The 21,614-nt window shown below is 41.9% G+C and overlaps 4 protein-coding genes across 5 annotated transcripts; all 4 read right to left on the bottom strand.

Annotated features, from left to right (window-relative positions):
• Positions 1-346: 346 nt before the first annotated feature.
• LOC144738553 (transmembrane protease serine 2-like) lies at positions 347-5,979 on the bottom strand (the record flags this gene model as incomplete). The annotated part of the gene is made up of 10 exons (XM_078621563.1): positions 5,965-5,979; positions 5,699-5,891; positions 4,314-4,443; positions 3,548-3,664; positions 3,390-3,430; positions 2,217-2,385; positions 1,509-1,681; positions 1,327-1,422; positions 1,094-1,236; positions 347-499 (listed from the first exon to the last, which is right to left on the bottom strand). Coding segments are annotated over exons 1-10 (1,230 nt in total), but the record flags the coding sequence as incomplete, so codon positions are not given.
• A 2,006-nt stretch (positions 5,980-7,985) lies between these two features.
• On the bottom strand, positions 7,986-11,632 carry LOC144738552 (acetyl-CoA acetyltransferase, mitochondrial). 2 transcript variants are annotated; one of them, XM_078621561.1, is made up of 12 exons: positions 11,582-11,632; positions 11,224-11,271; positions 11,029-11,146; positions 10,840-10,935; positions 10,378-10,478; positions 9,842-9,985; positions 9,531-9,681; positions 9,340-9,435; positions 9,120-9,233; positions 8,842-8,906; positions 8,535-8,692; positions 7,986-8,106 (listed from the first exon to the last, which is right to left on the bottom strand). In XM_078621561.1, the coding sequence occupies exons 1-12, from the start codon at positions 11,630-11,632 to the stop codon at positions 7,986-7,988; spliced, it is 1,263 nt and encodes a 420-aa protein (XP_078477687.1). The 2 variants fall into 2 exon arrangements, with proteins under 2 accessions (XP_078477687.1, XP_078477688.1); XM_078621562.1 differs by having other exon boundaries at positions 11,224-11,262; positions 11,570-11,608.
• Positions 11,633-14,293: 2,661 nt separating this feature from the next.
• Positions 14,294-17,340, bottom strand: LOC144738555 (collagenase 3-like). Its single transcript, XM_078621565.1, is given in 13 exon segments — positions 14,294-14,403; positions 14,786-14,889; positions 14,982-15,141; positions 15,237-15,370; positions 15,732-15,861; positions 15,947-16,036; positions 16,039-16,107; positions 16,190-16,241; positions 16,243-16,319; positions 16,675-16,823; positions 16,906-17,024; positions 17,026-17,155; positions 17,299-17,340. Coding segments are annotated over 12 exon segments (1,233 nt in total). The 5' UTR covers positions 17,065-17,155; positions 17,299-17,340.
• A 1,404-nt stretch (positions 17,341-18,744) lies between these two features.
• LOC144738554 (collagenase 3-like) lies at positions 18,745-20,955 on the bottom strand. Its single transcript, XM_078621564.1, is given in 15 exon segments — positions 18,745-18,854; positions 18,931-18,997; positions 18,999-19,035; positions 19,120-19,279; positions 19,352-19,382; positions 19,384-19,458; positions 19,460-19,487; positions 19,574-19,703; positions 19,789-19,950; positions 20,033-20,102; positions 20,104-20,162; positions 20,248-20,396; positions 20,479-20,531; positions 20,533-20,728; positions 20,855-20,955. Coding segments are annotated over 15 exon segments (1,428 nt in total).
• Between the last annotated feature and the right edge of the window lie 659 nt (positions 20,956-21,614).

The raw sequence follows: 21,614 nt of genomic DNA, 5'->3' as shown, positions 1-21,614 counted from the left end.
AAATGCCTTTCAAAGACCAACGAAGAATGGATGAGTGAGCTTCGTCTTCACATTCACCAACAACTCCATCAATTGTCCTTAACATCCTTCTGTTGAGATACAAAAAAACACAAACAAACTTCTTGTGTAGCTGTTTGCTCTGAGGAGGTTCAGGACCTCCACAAGTGCGGTCCTCCAGGACCTTGAGAAACTGATTTCAACCAACATGCACATTCATCAGCTTGTGTCAATGTCACTTTATACACAATCTCATAGTTTTTATTTTATTCATCCTTGGAAATAATAAGTTCATGCCCCTTCAACCTGGAAAGAACTCAGAACAGTGTGACAGACAAACCCTCTGTACCTGCATCTGCTCATATATCCACTCAGTGAAATGAGGTATGTTGGTGTAGACCCCTGGCTTGTTCCTCAGAGCACATCCAACCCCCCAGCTGGTCGCCCCGAGCAACGACCACACACCCTCTTTCTTCACAACCAAGGGTCCGCCACTGTCCCCCTGCAAGTCCGTTCAGTTCAGTTTTATTTTCAAATCCCAACATCTCAATTATACATGCCCCCTAAAGGCACATGAGCTATAAAAGAAAAAAAAAGGTGAAAAGAAAAAAAAGGTGAAAAAGGTGAGCACCTGATACAAACATGTATTTTCGGGTTATTTCTTGTTTGTAGTCTGGTTTATACCGGCTGTCCCGTGAGCTTTTATTGTACTTGTGGACAATAAAACATCAGTATAAACTGTGTGTTAATTCAACACCGATAGCGTTTCCAGAAAGGATCAAATACGCATGTGTACACAATACGACTAACATTTTTATTTGTATGTTCTTAGGTTATTTTTTTTATCTTTTTATGCTCATGTCATGTTACAATTGTCTCCATGGACTTTACAGCGTGCACAATCCCACACTCTGTCATAAACCCTCAGTCAGGGGGAGGAAAAGCAAACGGCGGAATTAGTACTGAGGTGGTACAACAAAGAGACGATATTTGGTTTCTGCATGACACAGGACAAATCATGACTTCCAGTCACTGCGTGTGTGTGTGTGAGTGTGTGTGAGTGTATGACAGAGACAGAGACAAAGTCAAACCTCACCTGACACGAGTCTACACCTCCCTGCAGTCTGCCAGCACAGATCATCACTTCGGTGACACGTCCGTCCAATATCTCACGTCTGTTACAGATGTCTCGCTTGTAAATTGTCACCTGAGCCTGATTTAGCACATCTGGAGACAATCCTGAGTGAAAGCAATTCAAGGTTGACACACACTTTGCTCGGTCAACCTGTGTATCTTAACGTTTATTTACACTTGTTGTGTTTGACTTACCGGATGAGCGCAAGGCTCCCCAACCTGTGATCCAGGCTGGATGATCATCAAAGACGGCCATGGCGGAGTTGGGTAGACACACAGGTTTCACTGTACCTGAGACATCAACAGTGATGAACCACAGACTTTCCTGTCTGTGTGATTCAACTCATTGAATAGAAATTTCACAGGTAAGTACTTACTTGAAAATCTCAGAGGTTCTTGTAGTTTTAGAAGAGCAATGTCATTGTCGTTTGTCACTTCATTGAACATTTCATGACTGATGATTTTTTGGACTCGTCGGCCTGGGTCAAAGCTCATTTTAAACAAGCTCACGTCACCAGACTTTACCATCCATATTTCAGCAGCGGAAAGCCTGTTTGGAGAGCAAGAAAGAATTTGTCACACATGAAAAACAAAGATCAGATCAGCGTACTGCAGAACCATCCGATACAACTTGTTTCACAAATACATTTACAGTGTTAAAGTTACTTTGCACGTGTATTTGGTTGCAATTACAAGTTACCCTGTTTAGAATGTAATAGTAGTGTGGCTATTTCAATTGCTTTATCAAAGTAATGTAACTAGTTACATTTGATTACTGCATTTGGAATGTTTCAAATGTTGAGATGTGTCAGTGTTTGAACTGCAGCAGCATCAACACTGACTACAGTCACTACACAGATTTCCCAGTAATGTAACTGATTAGTTGTGTTTATTTTGTAATTAAATTACATCATTACCTGTAACTTGTTACTCCTCGCCACTGCTCATTAAGTGCTGACACAAATACTGGCTTATAGTTATGTTAAAAGATGTTTTATTCCTCGGTACACTGACAGCAGAAACAAACATAAGAACACGGGCACGTGTTATGTTGAGCTAAAGGAAGGAAGAGAGTGAAGGCTCACTTTTGGAAGCAGTGTGCAGCAGACAGGATCCAGTCTCTGGTGATAATGGAGCCTCCACAAATGTGTTGATCCGAAATCTGGAGACTGACCTGCCATGGCCACGCTTCATTTGCAGCCTCTGTACCGCCAACGATACGACTTCTGGGGCCTGCTGAACTCTGTCCGCAGTCTGAGGACAGAAACCAACATGTCTGACTGGACAGTGACCTGAACACCATTCAGAAAGCTGCTGGGTGGACTGGTGGTAATTCACCCACCAACATGTTGCTCCCCTGAGTCTCATTTAGAATTTGAAGACAGTGGTATTAATGTATTTTACTTAGTGAAAGTACTGATAGACAACACAGAAATGACCTTTCAGAGAAAAATTAACTTATTTTGTGAGTTGTATTGTAAGAGCTGTTGGGAAAATGTATTTCATAAACATACATTATTTGTGTAAAAATCTTTCAGGTAAATTTACTTTAAAAAGTTAATTAAAGTAGCATTATTTCATTAAGAGTTAAAGATGCTTAGATTCTCTTTAGGAGTGACCAGGATGGACAGGATTAGGAATGAGGTCATCAGAGGGACAACACAGACAGGAAGGTTAGGAGAAAAAGCTAGAGAGGCTAGATTGAGATGGTTTGGACATGTGCAGAGGAGGGACAGTGGATACATTGGTAGGAGAATGTTAGAGATGGAGTTGGAGGTAGGAGACAGAGAGGAAGACCAAAGAGGAGTACTAACTACTTTACTTAGGTAAGATGACATTCAATCTGGTGAGTGCTCAGTGACACGTGGTGTTACTGAGATAGATCCAATAAATGTGAGAAACAAATGTCATTGCAAATCCAAATGTATATAGTACTGTAATTATTGTAATTTTTTTTATTTTATTCTATTTCTAAATTTGTATTACTGTGTGCAGTGTTTTTATCCTTAATATCCTTAAGTTTTCATCCATCATATTCTATTTTTTTATCATTTTTAAGTTAAAGGTCTGGCATGTTACACCAAGACAAATTCTTGGTATGTACCATCATATTTGGCAGTAAAACATATTCTGATTGTGATTCTGACTATATACTATATTCTTCTATGAAGTGTGTGCACATAAATCATTTTAGATATCTGTTCTCTCCATCCAGTACGATGTGATCCACATCGACTGGAGCAGCACAATTAACTCACCGATACAACGAAGACTGACAGCACTGTTGGAGCAATTGAGGCTGCAAAGGAAAAGGAGAAAACAATGACTAAATCTAGATTTAAGCAAAAAATGATAATAAACCTCATAATAACATAAAACTATGAATCACTGTAATAAAGCAGGAAAGGGAGCTCACCTGTGAGTTAGCTGGCTTTGTATAGATGATCCGTGGTAACTGTCGGGCTTCAGCCTCAAGTATCCCGACACATCCAGAGAACCAGCACTGATTTTGCCAAAGCTCAGGTACTCGGCCCTGTGGGGCAGACACAAGTAGACAGAAGTCAACAGAAGATCAGTGACATGTGAAATGTGTTCACAGACTCAGTAGATGTTGTGTTGGCCACGGCTGCTCACAGTGAACACACTAAAGTCCTGTGTGTGAGTCCGCAATGATCACGTATCACAAGTGCAGAACCTGGGGGGACCGAGTCTTCTCTGTTGCAGCCTCCCCAAACACATCCGTGACTGCACTGACCTCTGACAATCATTACACAATGCACCAAGGTGCTTTCACAGTTCAAATTCCATGATATTTTCCCATGTCAATTCAGCTCCACTGTCATTCCTATTTCTCTTTGATTTAGTTGTACTTTCCTATCCTGTCTCTGCTGTTTTCACCATCAACACCACTATCAGTCATCAGCATCACAATCTCCATCACCACTGTCAGTTTTACCACTTTTAATCCTTTTTTTTAGCTGGTGTCATTCAATGTTTTTTTTCTTCCCGGTGAGAAAAACACTTCACACACCCATTCTTATGCAACAGCAGTAAACCTCCATGGACCCCCATGAATGCAGTGTTTGTTTAATCACTTCTCTGAGACAACACAGAGGGGTGGATCTAGGTGTGGTTGTGTGTGTGTGTGTGTTGGGGGTCTGAGGGGTGATCAGAAGCAGCACCTCTTGTAGCCCATCTGCTCACACACAGCTTTCCCATAGTTGTCGTCCCAGTTGTCGACACACACAGGCAACCATGACTTGCTGTGAGGTGAGTAACTCTGCAGCATGTTATTGGTCCCGTAAAAACGAACTGTATAAACAGGCAGAGGAGCAAATTATTCAACAAACACGCACCAGGTGTGTTGAAGACTGAAGCGTTCCGAAGTTTAATATTTCATGTCTTACAGCAATGGGCTTCGTCCTCTCCATCTGGACAGTTTGTGACTCCGTCACACCACTGGTCGTTGGTCAGACATTTGTTTCCAGTCCTACAACAATTCCCGATTAAGCCCTGGAAGTACACTACAAACACACACACACACATATACAGGACTTAACCAAACAAAAAACACGGGTGCGTCTGCTGGGATGAGTTTGACACTGGTTTTCTGTGACTTACGGAAGTACCAGAGCAAGAGGCCGATCGCTGCCAGTAAAAGGATGATACACAGAGATACACACAGCGCACATTTCCAGGGACACGTTCTGCCTCCTGCACAGAGAAAAGAATGGAGCTGTTTTAATATTTGAGATATGTCACGTTAACACATTCTTTACCTCCACCAAGTCATTTACAGATTTACATTTACTTTCCTGCAGATATGAGAAAAAAAACATACAGCAGATATAAATATAAGATTCCATTTCTTGTCTCCTCAACACTGAAAGTCATCACATTTGTCTAAAAGGTGTTACGTGGTCTCACACTCGTTTTTATATCATATACATACACACATACACTCATTTTCTTTTGTAAAGTGCTGCATAGCTCATGTGATTGACATAACATGACATGACATAACATGACAAAAACATGTATCTCCTGCAGCTGATGGAGTAAAATCCCTGGAGGAGGATTTATCGATTAGCAGTGTCATTCAGAAGGTCGCAGGTCACTGCTATAACATCCCACACCTGTCGGTACACACTGCAATGTTTCCAGGAACCTGGGAACTTTTTTTCCCTAATCCACTTCCCTCTAAACATTGAAGAGATGATGAACAATCTCCAGGTGGTGACAGTAGGCAAGCGTTAACAGCTGCCTCCTGGTGTCTTAGTCACATATTGGAGTGTGCTGAGTCATTAATTCAGCAGAATATGAATCACAAGGTGTGACACTGAATTATTAACTAGTTTCCCAGCTGATATGTCCAAACCTGTATGATGCCACTTTGTGTTATATTACTAGATCACAGTGTAAATGCGGCACCTGTGACAAAGACCATTCAGTTCCCGGTAATGATCGGTGCAATATAGACGGAGGCTCAGGGCGTATTTCACTCAGCAGCCAGTCACATACTGAAGAAGACTGAAGATAAAACTTATTTCAAATATTAGATGCGTACTTTTCTTTTCCTCTGGGCTCTGTGATATGACAGGTGTCACAGTCTGGTGGGTGTTGATGGTTTTGGGAGGAAGGCCAGCATAGTTCGGGACGTCTTGGTGGAGAGCAGGGTAGATGCCGTGTGGGGGGGCGTATGGTGGTGGTCTCCCTTCGTCATGCTGAAACCCTATGTTGTCATAGGTGGGACAGTGTTTCTGGAGAGAAAAAGAAGATGATTAACTGGTTTATCTCTTACTTCATAAGAGTTCTAAATAGAACTGAACTTACCTGATCTTCATTCATACTGTCAGATCGTCGGGACAGAAAATCTGCCGAAAAGATGAATGTTTATTGAATTAAAAAACATAACTTCAGTAATTGGTGATAAGAGAAGCTCATTCAAATATAAACATGTGTGAAACCGAGCTACAGTTTAAAGGTAAAATCTAAAGGTTTCTAGAGATTTGCACCCACCTTCAAATTGACACAAATTCCTCCAGCGAGTTTGATGCTGTCTGTTCCTCCGCTCCCCGTTTCACTGTCTCATGTTCAGTCAACTCCACCATGTAATCAACAGTCATGACCACACCTTCGTGCACTGGGTGCACAGGTCAACCTGTTGTGTGCCACTTGATTTATGCAGCACTTAAAAAAAAACGCATGAACAAACAACAGGTATCGCTGGCAGCCAGTATTCATACTCATTATCTCCTGTCCACACCTAGATAAGGTGAATTAAGTGGAAACAATGAGCACAGACTGACCGAGTTCCACTGAAACGAGGGTCCTGAGTTTCTTTTTGGATTTTTCTTTCCTCCTTTACTTTGTGGTACAGCTTTTACCACCGATCACATTCTTGTCATATTCAATTCATCTGTGGGGTCTGCTTTTCCCCATCAAACGGTAAACATTCAGCAGCTGTTTTTATTTAATTGACCTGACACGAGGATCACGAGTGCGAGAGGAGTGAACACTTTGACAAGTCAGAAAGGGGCAGTTACGGTGACAAAGCATTTGAATAAAAGTTTAAGTGTGAAGAAAAAGGCAAGATTCTTACATTAGGCACTTTTCCATCCTCCGAAGAGAAGCATCTGCTGTGTTTAATTAGTAACATCCACACAAATGAACAAGTAGGCTTCAAAACAATGAGGCCAAAGGACTTTCAGACTCTGTTAATATTTAGCTGACTGTTTGGCTGCGTTAACTGTCAGGAAAAAGGAAGGAATGTAAGAGTCGTCCAGTAAAAAAGGACAGCATGTTCTGCAGTGAGACATTACTCATATTGTATTTCACTTATATCATATAGGAATGAAGAGATGAAAACACCTATTGGAAATGCAAGATTTCAGAATTTAAATTGTTTTTACCTTTGAAGAACATACATATTGAATTCAGCAGCTACCAAGGTGATAAACACTTATTTTTTTGTGGCTTTGAAGATATTAAACAATGTATTTATGTTTGAGATAGTTAGGGGTTATTTACTTTACCTGTGTAAATTGCTGGATATGTGGAATGTTACTTCAGTGTCACACTGATGTGAAGTCAGCGTCAGTCAACTGCACATCAGTGTGACACTGAAGTAACATTACACACTCAGTGTCAATTTCGCTTGTGAAATTGAAGTGTCTGTCTATCTTAAGTCTTCCTCCTGGAAAGTCTTCTCAGCAGATTCAGCTAGATACTTTATTGATCTCCCAAGCGGAATTCATATTTCAATTTCAGTAGTGTGTCACTGTAAAAAGTGACTTCTGTGAACAGATAGAAGTAAAAATAAATCACAGCAGTAAATTGAGTGACACAACTCCTAAAAAGTAAAATATACCGTATATACATACATATATACATATGAACCTGCTGTGGAAAAGCACTTCCTGGACATTGGAGGAGGAAACAACATCTAGTGGAAACTCTGGCGGTTACCGTGACAACTGTACATTTCTGTATTGCATTCGGACAAGCCTAACAGTTTCTAACCAAAGCAATGCGCCCTAATGATGTTTGGAAGTCAAACACTTGATAACATGATCACAAAAGACACAAAGAACCTGCTTTCATAAAAGCTATTTATTCATTTCAATTCAGAGTTAAATATTAACTTTATGTACCTTGAAACAAGGGAGTGTATTTAACTCTGGAGTCATGACGTCAAGTGAGTTGGGTCCTAGCTTGCTGCTTGAGTAAGGCCACTGGCATTGACGGTGTAACAGATGCTTCATAGTAAATAGGGAGTATCGATGGTGTAACCACCAGCAGGTCCTCCAGGGTTTGGAGTGAATGGAGGGGTGATGTTTGTCCTTTCAAGTCTTCTACAACCTCTGGATGAGAATAGATGAGGCTCCACCACCTCCATTGCAGATGCCTGCCAGACCGTACTGGCCAGACTTCAGGTTGTGCGCCATGTGACCCACAATTCTGGCGCCCGACATCCTGACAGGAGAAAGAAACACAGTGTAAATAGTACTGCGGAACTCTTTCGTTGTTGTTCTCGAAAGACAAAACCGAAAAAATGAAGAGCTGAAACTCTGATGATAAATACTGTGAACCTCATCAAGTCCATGACGTTTTATGAACATGGTGGATTTTAAAAGGCAGATGGAATTAAGTTCAGAGCACAAAAAGATGTTTGAATGAAACATTTTAAATTTAAGTTACATTTTGTTGTTTTTTTCCCCCGTCTTTGGTCAAAATAAAAATTCATTCATTGGCAAATAGTATTATGAGTAACCTTGTTTGTTCTGTTACGTCGTCTCTTTTTCTGTTAAGCACTTTGACCTGTATGTGTCGTATGAAAGGTGCTGTACAAATGTTATGCTTATTCTTATTATTGTGAAGATCCAATGTGCAGGGCTGCGTACCCGATGGGGTGTCCCAGTGACACAGCTCCCCCGTTGACGTTCACTTTTGCAGGATCAATGTCCAACATCTTGACGTTGGCCAGAACGACCACACTGAACGCCTCGTTGATCTCCCACATGGATATATCATCCTTCTTCAGCCCTGCAGCATCCAGAACCTGATCGACACCGCAAAGATGTTCCAGTATAAATGTTGTGAGTGAACGTTGTACAACTCTGCCATGTGTTAAAATTTCTACTTAACAGTTTGACATGAGTAAATCTGGATTAAAAAAAACATTCTGATTTGAAGAACCGTCACGCTCACCTTTGGTACAGCGAATGCAGGAGCAATAGGAAAATCAATGGGTGCAACTGCTGCATCAGCAAAAGCTGTAAGAGACGATGTGACCTCTGCTATGATTTCAGGCTGTTTATTACTGACGAGAAAATATCAGTGTGTGGATTGTTGATGCAGCCAGAGGAACACCCCCATCCTGTGGACTTACATTGCCGTGACAACAACAAACTGGGAGCACTGGGTGCGTTTGTTCATCACAAGACCAAACAGAAGCTAGTTTCAAACTTTCAGTGTGTGTATCTTACAGACAATCCTGGCCAGTGGACTGACACCGAGTCTCTTTGCTGCATCAGCTGTCATCAGAACGAGGGCAGCAGCGCCATCGTTCAGTGTGCTGGCATTGGCTGCAGTCACGGTGCCTAAAAATAAGTCCGTAAATAAGTAAGAGGCAAAGTAGTGTCCCAATGCAAGAAAGCACAGACCACAGTGAGAGGGAGGAGCCATACATGAAAAACGAGTCGTTACCATTCTCTTTCTGGAACACTGCCTTCAGTTTGGGCACTTTGCTGAAGTCCACTCGTCTCCACTCCTCATCCTCGGACACGACCACATCAGGTTTACCTGCAAACACATGTCACCATCACAACTAAAAAGGCGCCATGAATATGTCACTTAGAAAAGATTATTTAAGGTCGATTTTTGTCAGCGTCCGGTACCTTTCTGGGGAATGCTAACGGGAACAATCTCCTTTGCCAACACTCCAGAGTCGTACGCCGCTTTGCTTCGGCTGTATGAGCTGATGGCGTAGCCGTCTTGCTCTTCCCTGGTGATGCTGCAGTTCTTGGCTGTGTTTTCAGCACAGTTGCCCTGTTTAACACAGTACAGACATCCTACAATAAGATCTAACTGTAGATTAATTTAGATGGATGTGGGGAAATTGTCAGGATACATGAACTCTGCTCTCGTCACCAGAATTACCAATAATAATAATAATAACGAGACTTTAACATCTGGAAACTATGGTTACCATGTGGAATTTGTTGTAGACATCAGTCAGTCCATCCTTAACAATGAGGTCTTCCATCCTCACTCCTCCGTAGACTGGAGTGTCTCTGGTCATCACATACGGAACATTGGACATGCTCTCCATGCCTCCTGCCACCATCACATCCTTTATTAAAGACACAACAAATCACACAGAGTCTGTGGACACATTGTACAGGGATGCTGCTGTATGTTGAACCATGATCATAATCGAGCTTCAGCTGGCAGAGCTTGTTTTTGGTCACAATACGGTTCTCCACTATCGTCTCTAAGATCACATTTGAAATGACACATAACAAAACAGTCCATCTTCCAGCACAATGTGCCATTGAGAATAATAATTTTATTTCTAACGCACTTTATATTTTCTTAAAAAGGTGCCACAGGTTAAAAACTATACAACACATTTAAAACTTTAGGTCAATTCCCCAGAGTGCATTTACTATAGTACGTGTACATTGTCACTAGAGTTGAAAGCAGCACCCGACATAATGGAGAGCTACGGTGAAGGTACGCTACCTGATGTCCACACATTAGACTCTGTGCTGCCATCATGATGGACTTCATCCCAGAGGCACACACTTTGTTGATGGTTGTTGCTGGAGTGCCGAGGGTCAAGCCTGGAGAAACAATCGACATGGACATACGGTACAACAGCAGCAAAAAACCCAGAGTGTCATGGAAAATACTGGAATAATGGATGACATAACATGTCTCGGACACTGGTACCACAAAAAAGGAACAGAGTGTAAGAGAAGCTTTACACAAACAATGCAATGCTCCAGTGTCATAAACTGAAATACAGCTCTTTAAACAATATCAACACACACTGAAATAAAATGATATAAAACAATGGTTTTAATTGCAGGGTTGCTGCACTTACTAATCAGTGTTTAAGCTGTGTAGCAGTAAAGTTACATTACATGTAGGCCCTCCACAAACATGAAGAAAGTGCATCCGGGGGTTGGTCAGTGGTCCTACCTGCTCCCAGCAAAGCTTGTCTTGTGGGCGCCTGTCCTTCTCCTGCCTGAAGCACATTGCCCATGTAAACCTCCTTCACCTCTTCAGGACTGATTCCTAAATGACCACAACATTAAATACCAATTAAAATGCGTTATTACGCACGCACACGTAATTCATTTTGGAAACGTCAGTAACGTGTGAACACACCTGCTCTGTCGATGGCTCCTTTAATGGCGATGGAGCCCAGTTTGGTGGCTGGGACGGAGGCCAGGCTGCCTCGGAACGAACCCATCGGAGTCCGAGCCGCAGCGACGATGACCACTTCCTGGAACCATCAAGTTCGTCTGCAACTCGGCTAACTTCAAACTTAGGAGAATGTTCCATGACAGTTTGTGTACTTACATTGAGCGAAGGGCGAGATGTGATTGTTCTTGAGAGGTACTTGTGAGCCTGAAACAACAGGTGCGAGAGTTGTGCAAAAACGTTAGCAATGCTAAAATATGATGGTGGGTTGAGACGTGTAGTTGGCTAGCTTAGTGTCATGTCGCTAGAAAGGTCAGCGGGGTTCTGCGTAGCTCAGTTACAGCACCTTGAGCCACCTGTGGAAGAGCTCAGGTGTTTTCTCTGTCTGTCAAGGACGCTCCGCAGACATAATGAATGCTAGCCGCTAACAACAGCTAGGTCTTCTGTTTACGACCAGGACGGACAGAAAGCACCGCTGAATAATGGGTGATAAACACTTTGAAACACCATCACTTACCAGGCGTTTACAGATTTGAGCATGCATGTTTAGGAGTCCACTGGAGGACATTTTGGACAAGAAGTAAGGATTCAGACACGCTTCAACCTTCAGCTGTGAGCGACTGGATATACACCAGCCAATCACAGAGAGAGGTGTTCCCTGACGTCATCGTCAGCTGAGCATTATGGTCGATGTAGTTGTATTGTATTACATATGACACGTATTTAGTCATTACATAATATATCATTGACTTGTATTGTGTTCAGTTGATTTTGTTTTAGCACGAGAACTTATTTAACCCAATTTCAAATATAAGTTAATGTTTATTTTTCTGACAAGTTTGAATAGAAGACTACAAGGCAAAAACAGGGATGATATTGAATTTGTAGTTGCAGAAGTGCAGCGCCTGAAATTATGCTGTTTTTATTTTTTCAAACCACTGAGACTCGTTTCCCCCTTTGCACAGGCATATGTGCCCACTGACCACTCGGATGGATCCAACCAAATCGCCTGCAGTGTAATGTTTGCATTTGTCCAGTAGGTGTCAGACTTTGATCGACCAGATCAGCGTTTTGAAGCACATTTGTTTTGCTCATAAGCAGCAACATGTTTGCTGATTCCATTCAAGTCCAGTTCATATTAGTACTCGTCAGTGGCTTCTAGAAACAGCGTGTAAAAACACGCAATTCATGCTTTGTGCAGTAAAAAGCAGGCATTGTACAATGATACTATGCAATTCTGAACACAGATGATCCTTCATTCAAGTATTTTTGGAGTTGATCTCAGAGTTTTAGGTGGCATTATAAATATACTCATTCTGAACTGAAGACAGGATGGATTCTTACGTGTACTCGGACACTCAACTCAACGAGAAACTTGTTTTCAATGTTCTGTTATTATATATAGTATATATTTTGTCATGTCACTACAAATGTATTGAACATCACCATACTATCAGACACACATATTGAAAATGAAGCACATGCCCCTGGGGGTTGGTCATTTAACTAAATGGGGAAGAAAAAAATTGCTAATTTTTCTCAGTCCACATTTGAAGGCTGGCTGACACGATAGCAGAAATGGTTTGAGAATTTGTTTTTCACTTTTTTGTCAAATTTTGAAACCCAGCAGCTTACCCTGGCCAGTTTCCATTGACTGACACATATTTGAGGATTTTTTTTCTTCATTTTTTTGTCAGATTTTGAACCCCAGCTGCTTACATTGGCCAGATTCCATCGACGGACACAAACTTGAGCATTTTGTTTTTGTGTGTCTGTTTTTTTTTTAATCAAATCTCTAACCTCCGGGGCTTACGTTGGCCAATTTCTATCATCTGACACAAATTTAAGATGAATTTGTTTTCTTCTGTTTTTTGTCAAATTTCTAGTCTGCCCATCTTTCTTGAATACTCTGGTAATATCTCTGGTAATATGGTAACATATCTATGGTTATATGGTAACACTCCTAAAAATATATTTTTTAAAAAAACAAAAAAAAAGATACATCTTGCAATATTAAAAAAAAATACTGTCACATACACCGGAACAAAATCAATAGGACCAATGTGAATACAGGGCAGTGCAACTAATGCAACCATCATTTTTCTCTTCTAGAACATTTTGGTTGTATTTGTTTTTGAGCAAACTTTCAATGCTTATTGAGAAACACAACATTCTTGTTCATGTATTTTCTGACAAGGTTGAAACGATCAAAATCACAGGTGTCTCTGTAATAACAGCAGCACCATTACGTAAGTAATGTTTACCTAGGCTGATGGAGCTCCTCTTGTCTGGGCAAGGTGGCAGCCACAGCTCTTTTCCAAGGAGTGCTGCAATCATCAGCGTGTGTGGAGGAAGCAACATGTGCTTGCATGAACATGATGTAAATAGAAAAAAAACATGGACATGTCTTTTGAAAGCATTTGTTAGTCACATTCATACCTCCAGGCAATTTAGAGTAAACAGTTAACCTGCGATACTTTTGGAGGCTGGAGGAAGGCAGAGTGCCCAGAGAGAACATGAGAGAGAGCATGCAAGACTCCAAACAGAAAGACCCACAGGACAGAAATCGAACCAGGTATCTTATTGCCGTGAGGTGACAGTGCTAACCATTTCACCTCTGTGTCGCCCTCTGGTGTAACGGTGTTTTTGCTTTAAAAGATTACGTCGCCCATTGACAGCTGGGATAGGCTCCAGCACACCCGTGACCCGTAACCGGATTAAGCGGAAGAAAATGAATGAATGAATGAAGATTACGAATGCATCACATTTCATGATGTGAAGAGTCATCACATGAAATGAGTTACTAAAAAATGGACTGAATGTAAGAAAGCTGGAAGGAACTGGCAAAAAGCCAAGATTCCTGAATGCTCAGAATTCCTAGCTGAGTGGAATTATTCCTGGACCGAACACAAGTAATATTACCTTCTGTTGATAAGAGTTTTGATCAGGAATGATACAGTTTCAATCCCATTCATAAAACTGATTACAAACTTTTAAATTAGATGAGGAGCTGGTTCTCGTGTGTACTCAGTGCTGCAGTGTACATATAACAAATATGTAGACAAGTCACAGATGACATCAAATTTTATTATTATACATTAAATGTTTACAGCTGTATTATATAGACTGATGCATTGACACATAATATGTAGAGTAAAATGTACTGTCTTTACACTTTTTTACATTTATTTTCTCATTCTGCATATGAATGAGATATAAGCCAACCGATCTAGAAGTTGGTGCAGCGCAGGAAGTAGCTGTTCCTCAGCACGCGGTACAGTCTGCCTGTCCTCATGGCATACTCATACATGTAGGGCCCACTGTAGATGTAAGTGAAACCTGCACATCAGAAACATGGAGTTAGTTAGTTAGTTAGTTAGTTAGTCAGGTCGACGTATTTGGATGTTGCAGAGACACAGCTGATGATATCACTGTATTTGTGTCGTGTCTTAAATATCATATGCTGGACCCCTACTCCTATCTCATAGCCTGATCTGCTGAAACTGAAGAGGTGACACTCATACCTAATTTGACTACCTGATTTTGTATGAAATAAAAAATCTGATATTTTTTAGAATTTTATTTTGACACGTTATCCTTCATGCGACAAAATCTCTCTGTAATCATCAGACATGGGAGTGGTATTGATCTTCTCATGGTTAGTGAGATACCTTTCTCTCCCTTTGTGGCTGAAAATAATAATGTTGACATGTAAACTCACCTCTGTATTGGAAAGCAGCGGTCACTTTGCTGGTCAGGCCAGAGAAGGTCTGATCAACACGTTTAGGGAATCCTTGGTCCATAGTCTTCTTGGCCTCATCATAACTAAAGACATAAAAGGGTCAAGGATAAAGAAAAGCTCATACTTCAATCATTCACCACATATGAACATGCTGTAATATGCTTTAAAACTGCACCTGAAGTAGTAGTTGCCAACAAAGTACAGAGTCTTTCCAGTTTCCACATCATAGAGTGCAGCATCGATTGATCTCACGTATCGGGGCAGACCTACACTGGTGAGTTTTTTAGGATAGCCCCGGACAAGATCATAGCCAGAGAAGGCCCATACTTTACGACCTGCAGTTATGGACGAGATTGAAGAAAATGTTGACTTCCAATTTCGACACAGTATACAACTGGGAACTCAGGACGAAGAAGGAGAACACACAGACCTTTAAAGAGAAAGATTCTGTCTGACTGTCGGCTCTCATAAGCAGCATCGATGTTGACTGGAGCACTGGGCCAGAAGTTTGTGATGAGACTTTGCTGAGGTGTCCTGCTTTGAGGATAGCTACGCCAGAAGAATCTGAGAGCAAAGGAGAACATTTTGTCAACAAGCTAGTTCATTTACAGACAGAAATAACTCAAACATCCTGGCAATTAATTAAGCAATTTGTCTGTGGAGTTTCTCAGTCACACATGACATGTTGCCAACGTATCAACTGGATGATGGAATGGGTGATGGGAGATGTTTCTCCTCTCATCCAAACTGGTTCTTCTCTCCTAACAAACAAGTAGGGAATTCCAGGTATTTGACCTTTGTGGAGGGCACACCTTGAAAAGCATATGATTCATCGGTGTTGTCATCCATGAGGTGGGACCATAGAGGAGAGATGAATGTCCAGTTCCTTACCATGAACCTCTGCTAGTAACCCTGTCTGTAATACCTGTCTTTGAAGAAGAGCATCTCTCCTCGCAGTGTAACAACAGCGTCCAGCACCATGGTGGAGTCACAAGCATCAGGGGTGGTGGGGGGCTGAGGTCCGGGCTGAGAGGGAGGCTTTTCAGGGTTTGGACCTGCAGTATGAATATTTTTGTTACTGGTGTTGGTCCAGTACTATTGGTGCCAACAGGCAGCTTTGAGGCAGGGATGAGTACAGACCATATAGAGACTGGATGCCTTTGACGTCATCTCGGGGGAGAACAAAGGTGTCTGGGTTTCTGTATGAGTACGTAGGGTACATGAGTGCACCGGATCATCTGAGTGTGACAAGCCCAGGGAGTGACCAAACTCGTGGGCTGCTACCATGAAGAGGACGTATCCTACGGCATAAAAAACAAACAACCAAAGCTCAGTTACCCGTAAAGTTCAATTCCACTCCAAAAATGTGAATGAGAAACTCACCTGAGTTGAAGCGGAAGGTGAAGTTCTCATCATCGTCAAAATGAGCGTCCCCCTCCAAGGCCAGGGGACGGGGCAAAAGCGTGGGCCAGAGTCCCATCAGGGCCATCGAAGGGGTAATAGTCACCATGTGCTGTTCACAAGAACACACTCGGGTCAGGTCCAGTGAAATTCAGAGCGAGTCTTGGTTTGTTACTGGTTTGTTGCTGGTTTGTTGCTGGTATGTTGCTTTGCTGTCGTATGTGATGCAGAAATTGTTTGTGGGACGAGCTGAACACCCTCTTAAACCACAACTTGAGAAGATGAAATAGTTTTGAGGTGTCTGTTAGCACTGGCTTGCCACCAGAACAACAAGTGACATCTACTTTCTTCTTGATTCGTATCAACAGTCCTCTCCCTCTGGGCTACTGTTGTACAAAAGCACATTCCTAACCTTAAACATTTACAACCATGTATATGTATATTTGTATTATATATGTTGTACTTACAATGTCGGCCAAAGGAGATCATGATGTCAGCTGTTCCGCTGTAGGTTCTGGTGAATCTCAGAGGGGTGACTTTGGCCCAGACCTGCAGAGCTTTGTCAATGGAGTTATCCACCTCTGACTGGGTCATGTCCGGTGTGTAGTTCTCTATCCTGTTGGACAGAGAAACACATTAGCATGCTATGTTCTAAACATCTACTACTACACAGGCAGCATCAGTCATGTCTCTTTTACCTGTATGTCAGACTATTCTTCTGCCACTTGAGATCACCTCCAAATGTGGAAAAACGGGCAATGTTGCCATCTGGAACGCCACAGCGGGGCTTCTTCATCATCTCCAAGGTTTCAGTGTCCCAGCGTCCCTGTGATCTGCAGACCAAAGAATCTCTGCATCTCACTCAGTCTCTTGGTCAGCGGGCTGATCCCCCCGCCTGGAATTTGGACCGCTCTCCTCTGTTAGGTTGAAGAATTTCTTGAGGTATGTCTGAAAGAGAAATCATCGATTTGGACTGTTTATTTTCCGCTGCAGTTGGGAATCGGCTACACAATCACAAAGATCCCAAAAAGTGCTGGTCTTAAATTAAAACACAGAGAACGCACATGACAATACAAAGCAGCAATACCCACCTCTGCCAGACTTTCATCTTGCTGAGTAACTTGTGGCACTGGAACACATTGAACTACCACAGCCAGGCTCAGCACAAATGACAGTCTGAAAGATCCCATGCTTCCTCTCGTACTGAATGCAACTTATCTCTATCGTGCTGGAGCTGTTCTTATATAGGCTGATGAGGAGAGGGGAGTGGGGGTGTTGAGCAACTTTCTTGAGTCAGTTACTCCACTTATGGATCAGAGAAGATTAGCTTTGACTCAACCAAGAACGCTGTAATTATGACAGATATGGAATTTCCATTGGGAGAACAAATGCAAACTTCGTCACACATATAGTATGTATTGGACAGTAAATCAAGTTCTTTGCTTTTGATTGTGAAATAACACCTATATATCGTTAACATTTCAGGATCTCTTAAAGTTATACAGATCTTTATTTATGTTTCCTCTCCTTTTGACAGCATTTGTATCCTGCACATGCCGCTGTGCCTTTGTGTTTTTTATTTTAAATGTCTGTCACTGGCTGTTTAACCCTCAGGATATTGATGCAGCTGATAAGACAGCAAAGGGCCTTGTGAGCAAATACAGACATGCTGCATCCTGTCGTGAACAACCAGTTACCTGCCAATCTTGTGTCTTGTTTTTTTGTTTTTTTTTTCAGAATACTTACACACTTTTGTTGTGTAATCATGTTGATTGTGTCAAACTTCATCAAATCACCAAAAAAAAAAAAAAGACACGTGGCATAGACATATAGGTGTTTCTGTTGAAATTATATAATACAAGTTGTATTCATGGCTGGTGTCAACACATAACATGTTCTTATGCAACAAAGGGGGGCCCAGCAGAGAAAGTTTGGGAACCACTGGAGTAATGAAATGAAAATACTACTACAAAGCCTTTTTGTGAGCTTCTTTTAGGTGTATGTGGCTCTAACTCTGAAGGAGACCAGTCACCAAAGCAAACATAGATGTAACGCAAGAGAGCATTGTATTTATGCACTTTTCAAGTTACGAGTGTCCATGTTTCTAATAGGCACTGAAACGGACCTGCATTGACCAGATAGTCACAAAACATGGTAAACTGTACTTTAAAGATTCCTTTTTAATTTTTCACGTTTTTTGCATCGATGTACATTCATGTCACTGTCATGTGGCAAACACATAAACACTGATGATGATGAAAAAAAATATTTATATATATATATATAAGTTCCCAACCATCTTCGAATAATTTACTGAAAGCAAAAGTACCACAAATAAACAAACATTCATTAAAAGTATTAATAAATTGTTCTTAAAAAAAAAAAATAAATATTATTCCTGTCTCACAAAAAAAAGCTTTTTTCTTCTGATGCTGAGAAGAGCTACAATGTGCTGTTATCAGTATATCCAGTATATACTGGTGTGTGTAACAATACTATCTATTCAATCACTTTAAAATGAACCATTGGAAACCTGACTAGAAGTTGTTGCAGCGCAGGAAGTAGTTGTTTCCCAGCACACGGAACAAACGTCCACTCCCCAGGCTGTACTCAAACATTTGGGGTCCGCTGTAGATGTACGCATACCCTGGAGAAAAGAGGCTGTGTGTTAGTTTGTTATATCATATAAAGGGTGTTGTGTTCGCATTCCGTCAGCCGCTCACCTCTGTACTGGAAGGCAGCCGTCACCTTGCTGGTCAGGCCAGAGAAGAGCTCGTCAACGCGTTTGGGGGGATCCCTGGTCCATGGTCTGCTTGGCCTCATCATAGCTAACGACACATGAACATATCTCAACTATTTGTAAACCCTCCTTTGACCCACTGATTTCAGGTCAGATCCTCATTTAAACAGACCTGTAGTAATGTTGTCCTACAAAGAACAGAGTCTTTCGCGTGTACACATCATAGAGAGCAGCGTCGATTTTCTTCACGGTTTTGGGCAGACCAACACTGGAAATGGACTTGGGATAGCCACGTACAAGATCGTAGCCATTGAACGCCCACACTTTCCGATCTGCAGAATGAAAAACATTTTATAAATACTCGAAGAACATACTAATGTAGACCTGGACCACAGGACACAGACCTTTGAAGATCATGACATTGTCTGACTGTGGGGCTCTCGTAAGCAGCATCAATGTTGACTGGAGCACCGGGCCAGAAGTTTGTGATGAGACTCTGCTCGGGGGGAAATGCTCTGAGGGTGGCTCCGCCAGAAGAACCTGAGAGCACACAAGAACATAACTCAGCTGTGGAGCCGATTTTGTGGAGAAGGAAATGACATTTAGTGTACTTTTTCCTATAATACCTGTCTTTGAAGAAAAGCATCTCTCCTCGCAGGGTGGCTACAGCGTCCAGTACCATGGTTTCATCACAAGCGTCAGGGGTGGTGGGAGGCTGAGGGTCAGGCTGATTGGGATCCTTATCAGGGTTTGGACCTGAAATGAATAAATAATTCACTTTGAGAGAGTTGTGCCATGCGAGATTTATTCTATGGTCAAATGTTAATGAGCTAGAACAAACCATAGAGAGACTGGATGCCATTGACATCATCTTGTGGCAGAACAAAAGTGTCTGGGTTTCCATATGAGTATGTTGGGTACATGAGAGCACCGGGATCTTGAGAGTGAGACAAGCCCAGGGAGTGACCAAACTCGTGGGCTGCTACCATGAAGAGGACGTATCCTACAGCAGAAAATACACAATTACAGGTCAGATAAACATCTAAATAAGCATACAGAAAACATAGAGAAGTTAAATAACTCACCTCTATTTGAGCGGAAGGTGAAGTTCTCATCATCGTCAAAATGAGCGTCCCCTCCAAGGCCAGGGGACGGGGGCGAAAGCGTGGGCCAGAGTCCCATCAGGGCCATCGAAGGGGTAATAGTCACCATGTGCTGTTCACAAGAACACACTCATGTCAGGTCTGATAAATCCAAACCATTGAATCAACTGGGACAAATGTCAGGTATCTGTACTTACAGTGTCGGCCAAAGGAGATCATGATGTCAGCTGTTCCGCTGTAGGTTCTGGTGAATCTCAGAGGGGTGACTTTGGCCCAGACCTGCAGAGCTTTGTCAATGGAGTTATCCACCTCTGACTGGGTCATGTCCGGTGTGTAGTTCTCTATCCTGTTGGACAGAGAAACACATTAGCATGCTATGTTCTAAACATCTACTACTACACAGGCAGCATCAGTCATGTCTCTTTTACCTGTATGTCAGACTATTCTTCTGCCACTTGAGATCACCTCCAAATGTGGAAAAAAAGGGCAATGTTGCCATCTGGAACGCCACAGCGGGGCTTCTTCATCATCTCCAAGGTTTCAGTGTCCAGCGTCCCTGTGATCTGCAGACCAAAGAATCTCTGCATCTCACTCAGTTTCTTGACCAGCGGGCTGATCCCCCGTCTGACTGTTGGCTCATCGCTCTCCTCTTGAAGGTCGTAGAATTTTTTTAGATAACTCTGCAAGAAAAAGAACAAGGTGTGTTGTTAAATTATATAAATAGCTCTAAGAATTTAATGTCGAATTTGATACTTCCTCCACACGTCTGTCAGTACTGAAAACTCAAAAAAAATGAGTACATACCTCTGCAAAAAACTCATCTTGCACAGTCATGTGTGGGAAAGCGGCGCACAGTGAACTGCAGCCGCCAGGCAAAGCAGAATGCTCAGGTTGAATGTCCTCATGGTTCCTTGTTGTGTTCAGCTTGTGTTTCTGTGCTCCAAGAAGCTCTTTTATAGGTCGAGGTCCGGCACCTTGAGCAACCGCCCCTGAATGAATGAATCATGAAATGGCCCTTGTAAGGATGACGAAGGAAGTTGCACTTTGATTACTCACTCCGGACAAAGAGTTCTCATGCATCATGTTTTTGCATCAAGATTTTCAAGAGAAGATCTAATACGCAGATACTACACCGACATTTAAACAATACCAGATCCATAAACCCAAGGGCTGAATGATAATGTGTGTCAGGAGGCTTTAAAGTCGAGGGAGCAGTGTGCATATATATTTGATAGCTCCATAATCTAGAACTCATAAAATGTGACGTGTACATAATGGTTCCCACAGCTTTTTTAAACTCATGAACATTTTCAATGGTTTGATGTGTCTTTGCATTTTCCTAATCTGAATATGACAATACAATGTCCTCACTAGCCGTGTCTGTCACTTCTGAACGCTTGTGTGCATCTCTCACCATTTAAACAAGATATTTGACAGTTCTTTCAGTTGATTTGGTTTTTAATTTGCTTTCGTTAATTATATTTAGCCGTTCGTCAGATGTTCCATGTTAGCATCATTTTATTAATAACATAGTTCTTAATCACAGGGCAATTTTGACATTGAC

The sequence above is a fragment of the Lampetra planeri genome, unplaced genomic scaffold, assembly GCF_965212315.1.
Source record: "Lampetra planeri unplaced genomic scaffold, kcLamPlan1.2.h2 scaffold_1050, whole genome shotgun sequence".
NCBI lineage: Eukaryota > Metazoa > Chordata > Hyperoartia > Petromyzontiformes > Petromyzontidae > Lampetra > Lampetra planeri.
This window is presented reverse-complemented; position numbering and strand designations above follow the sequence as displayed.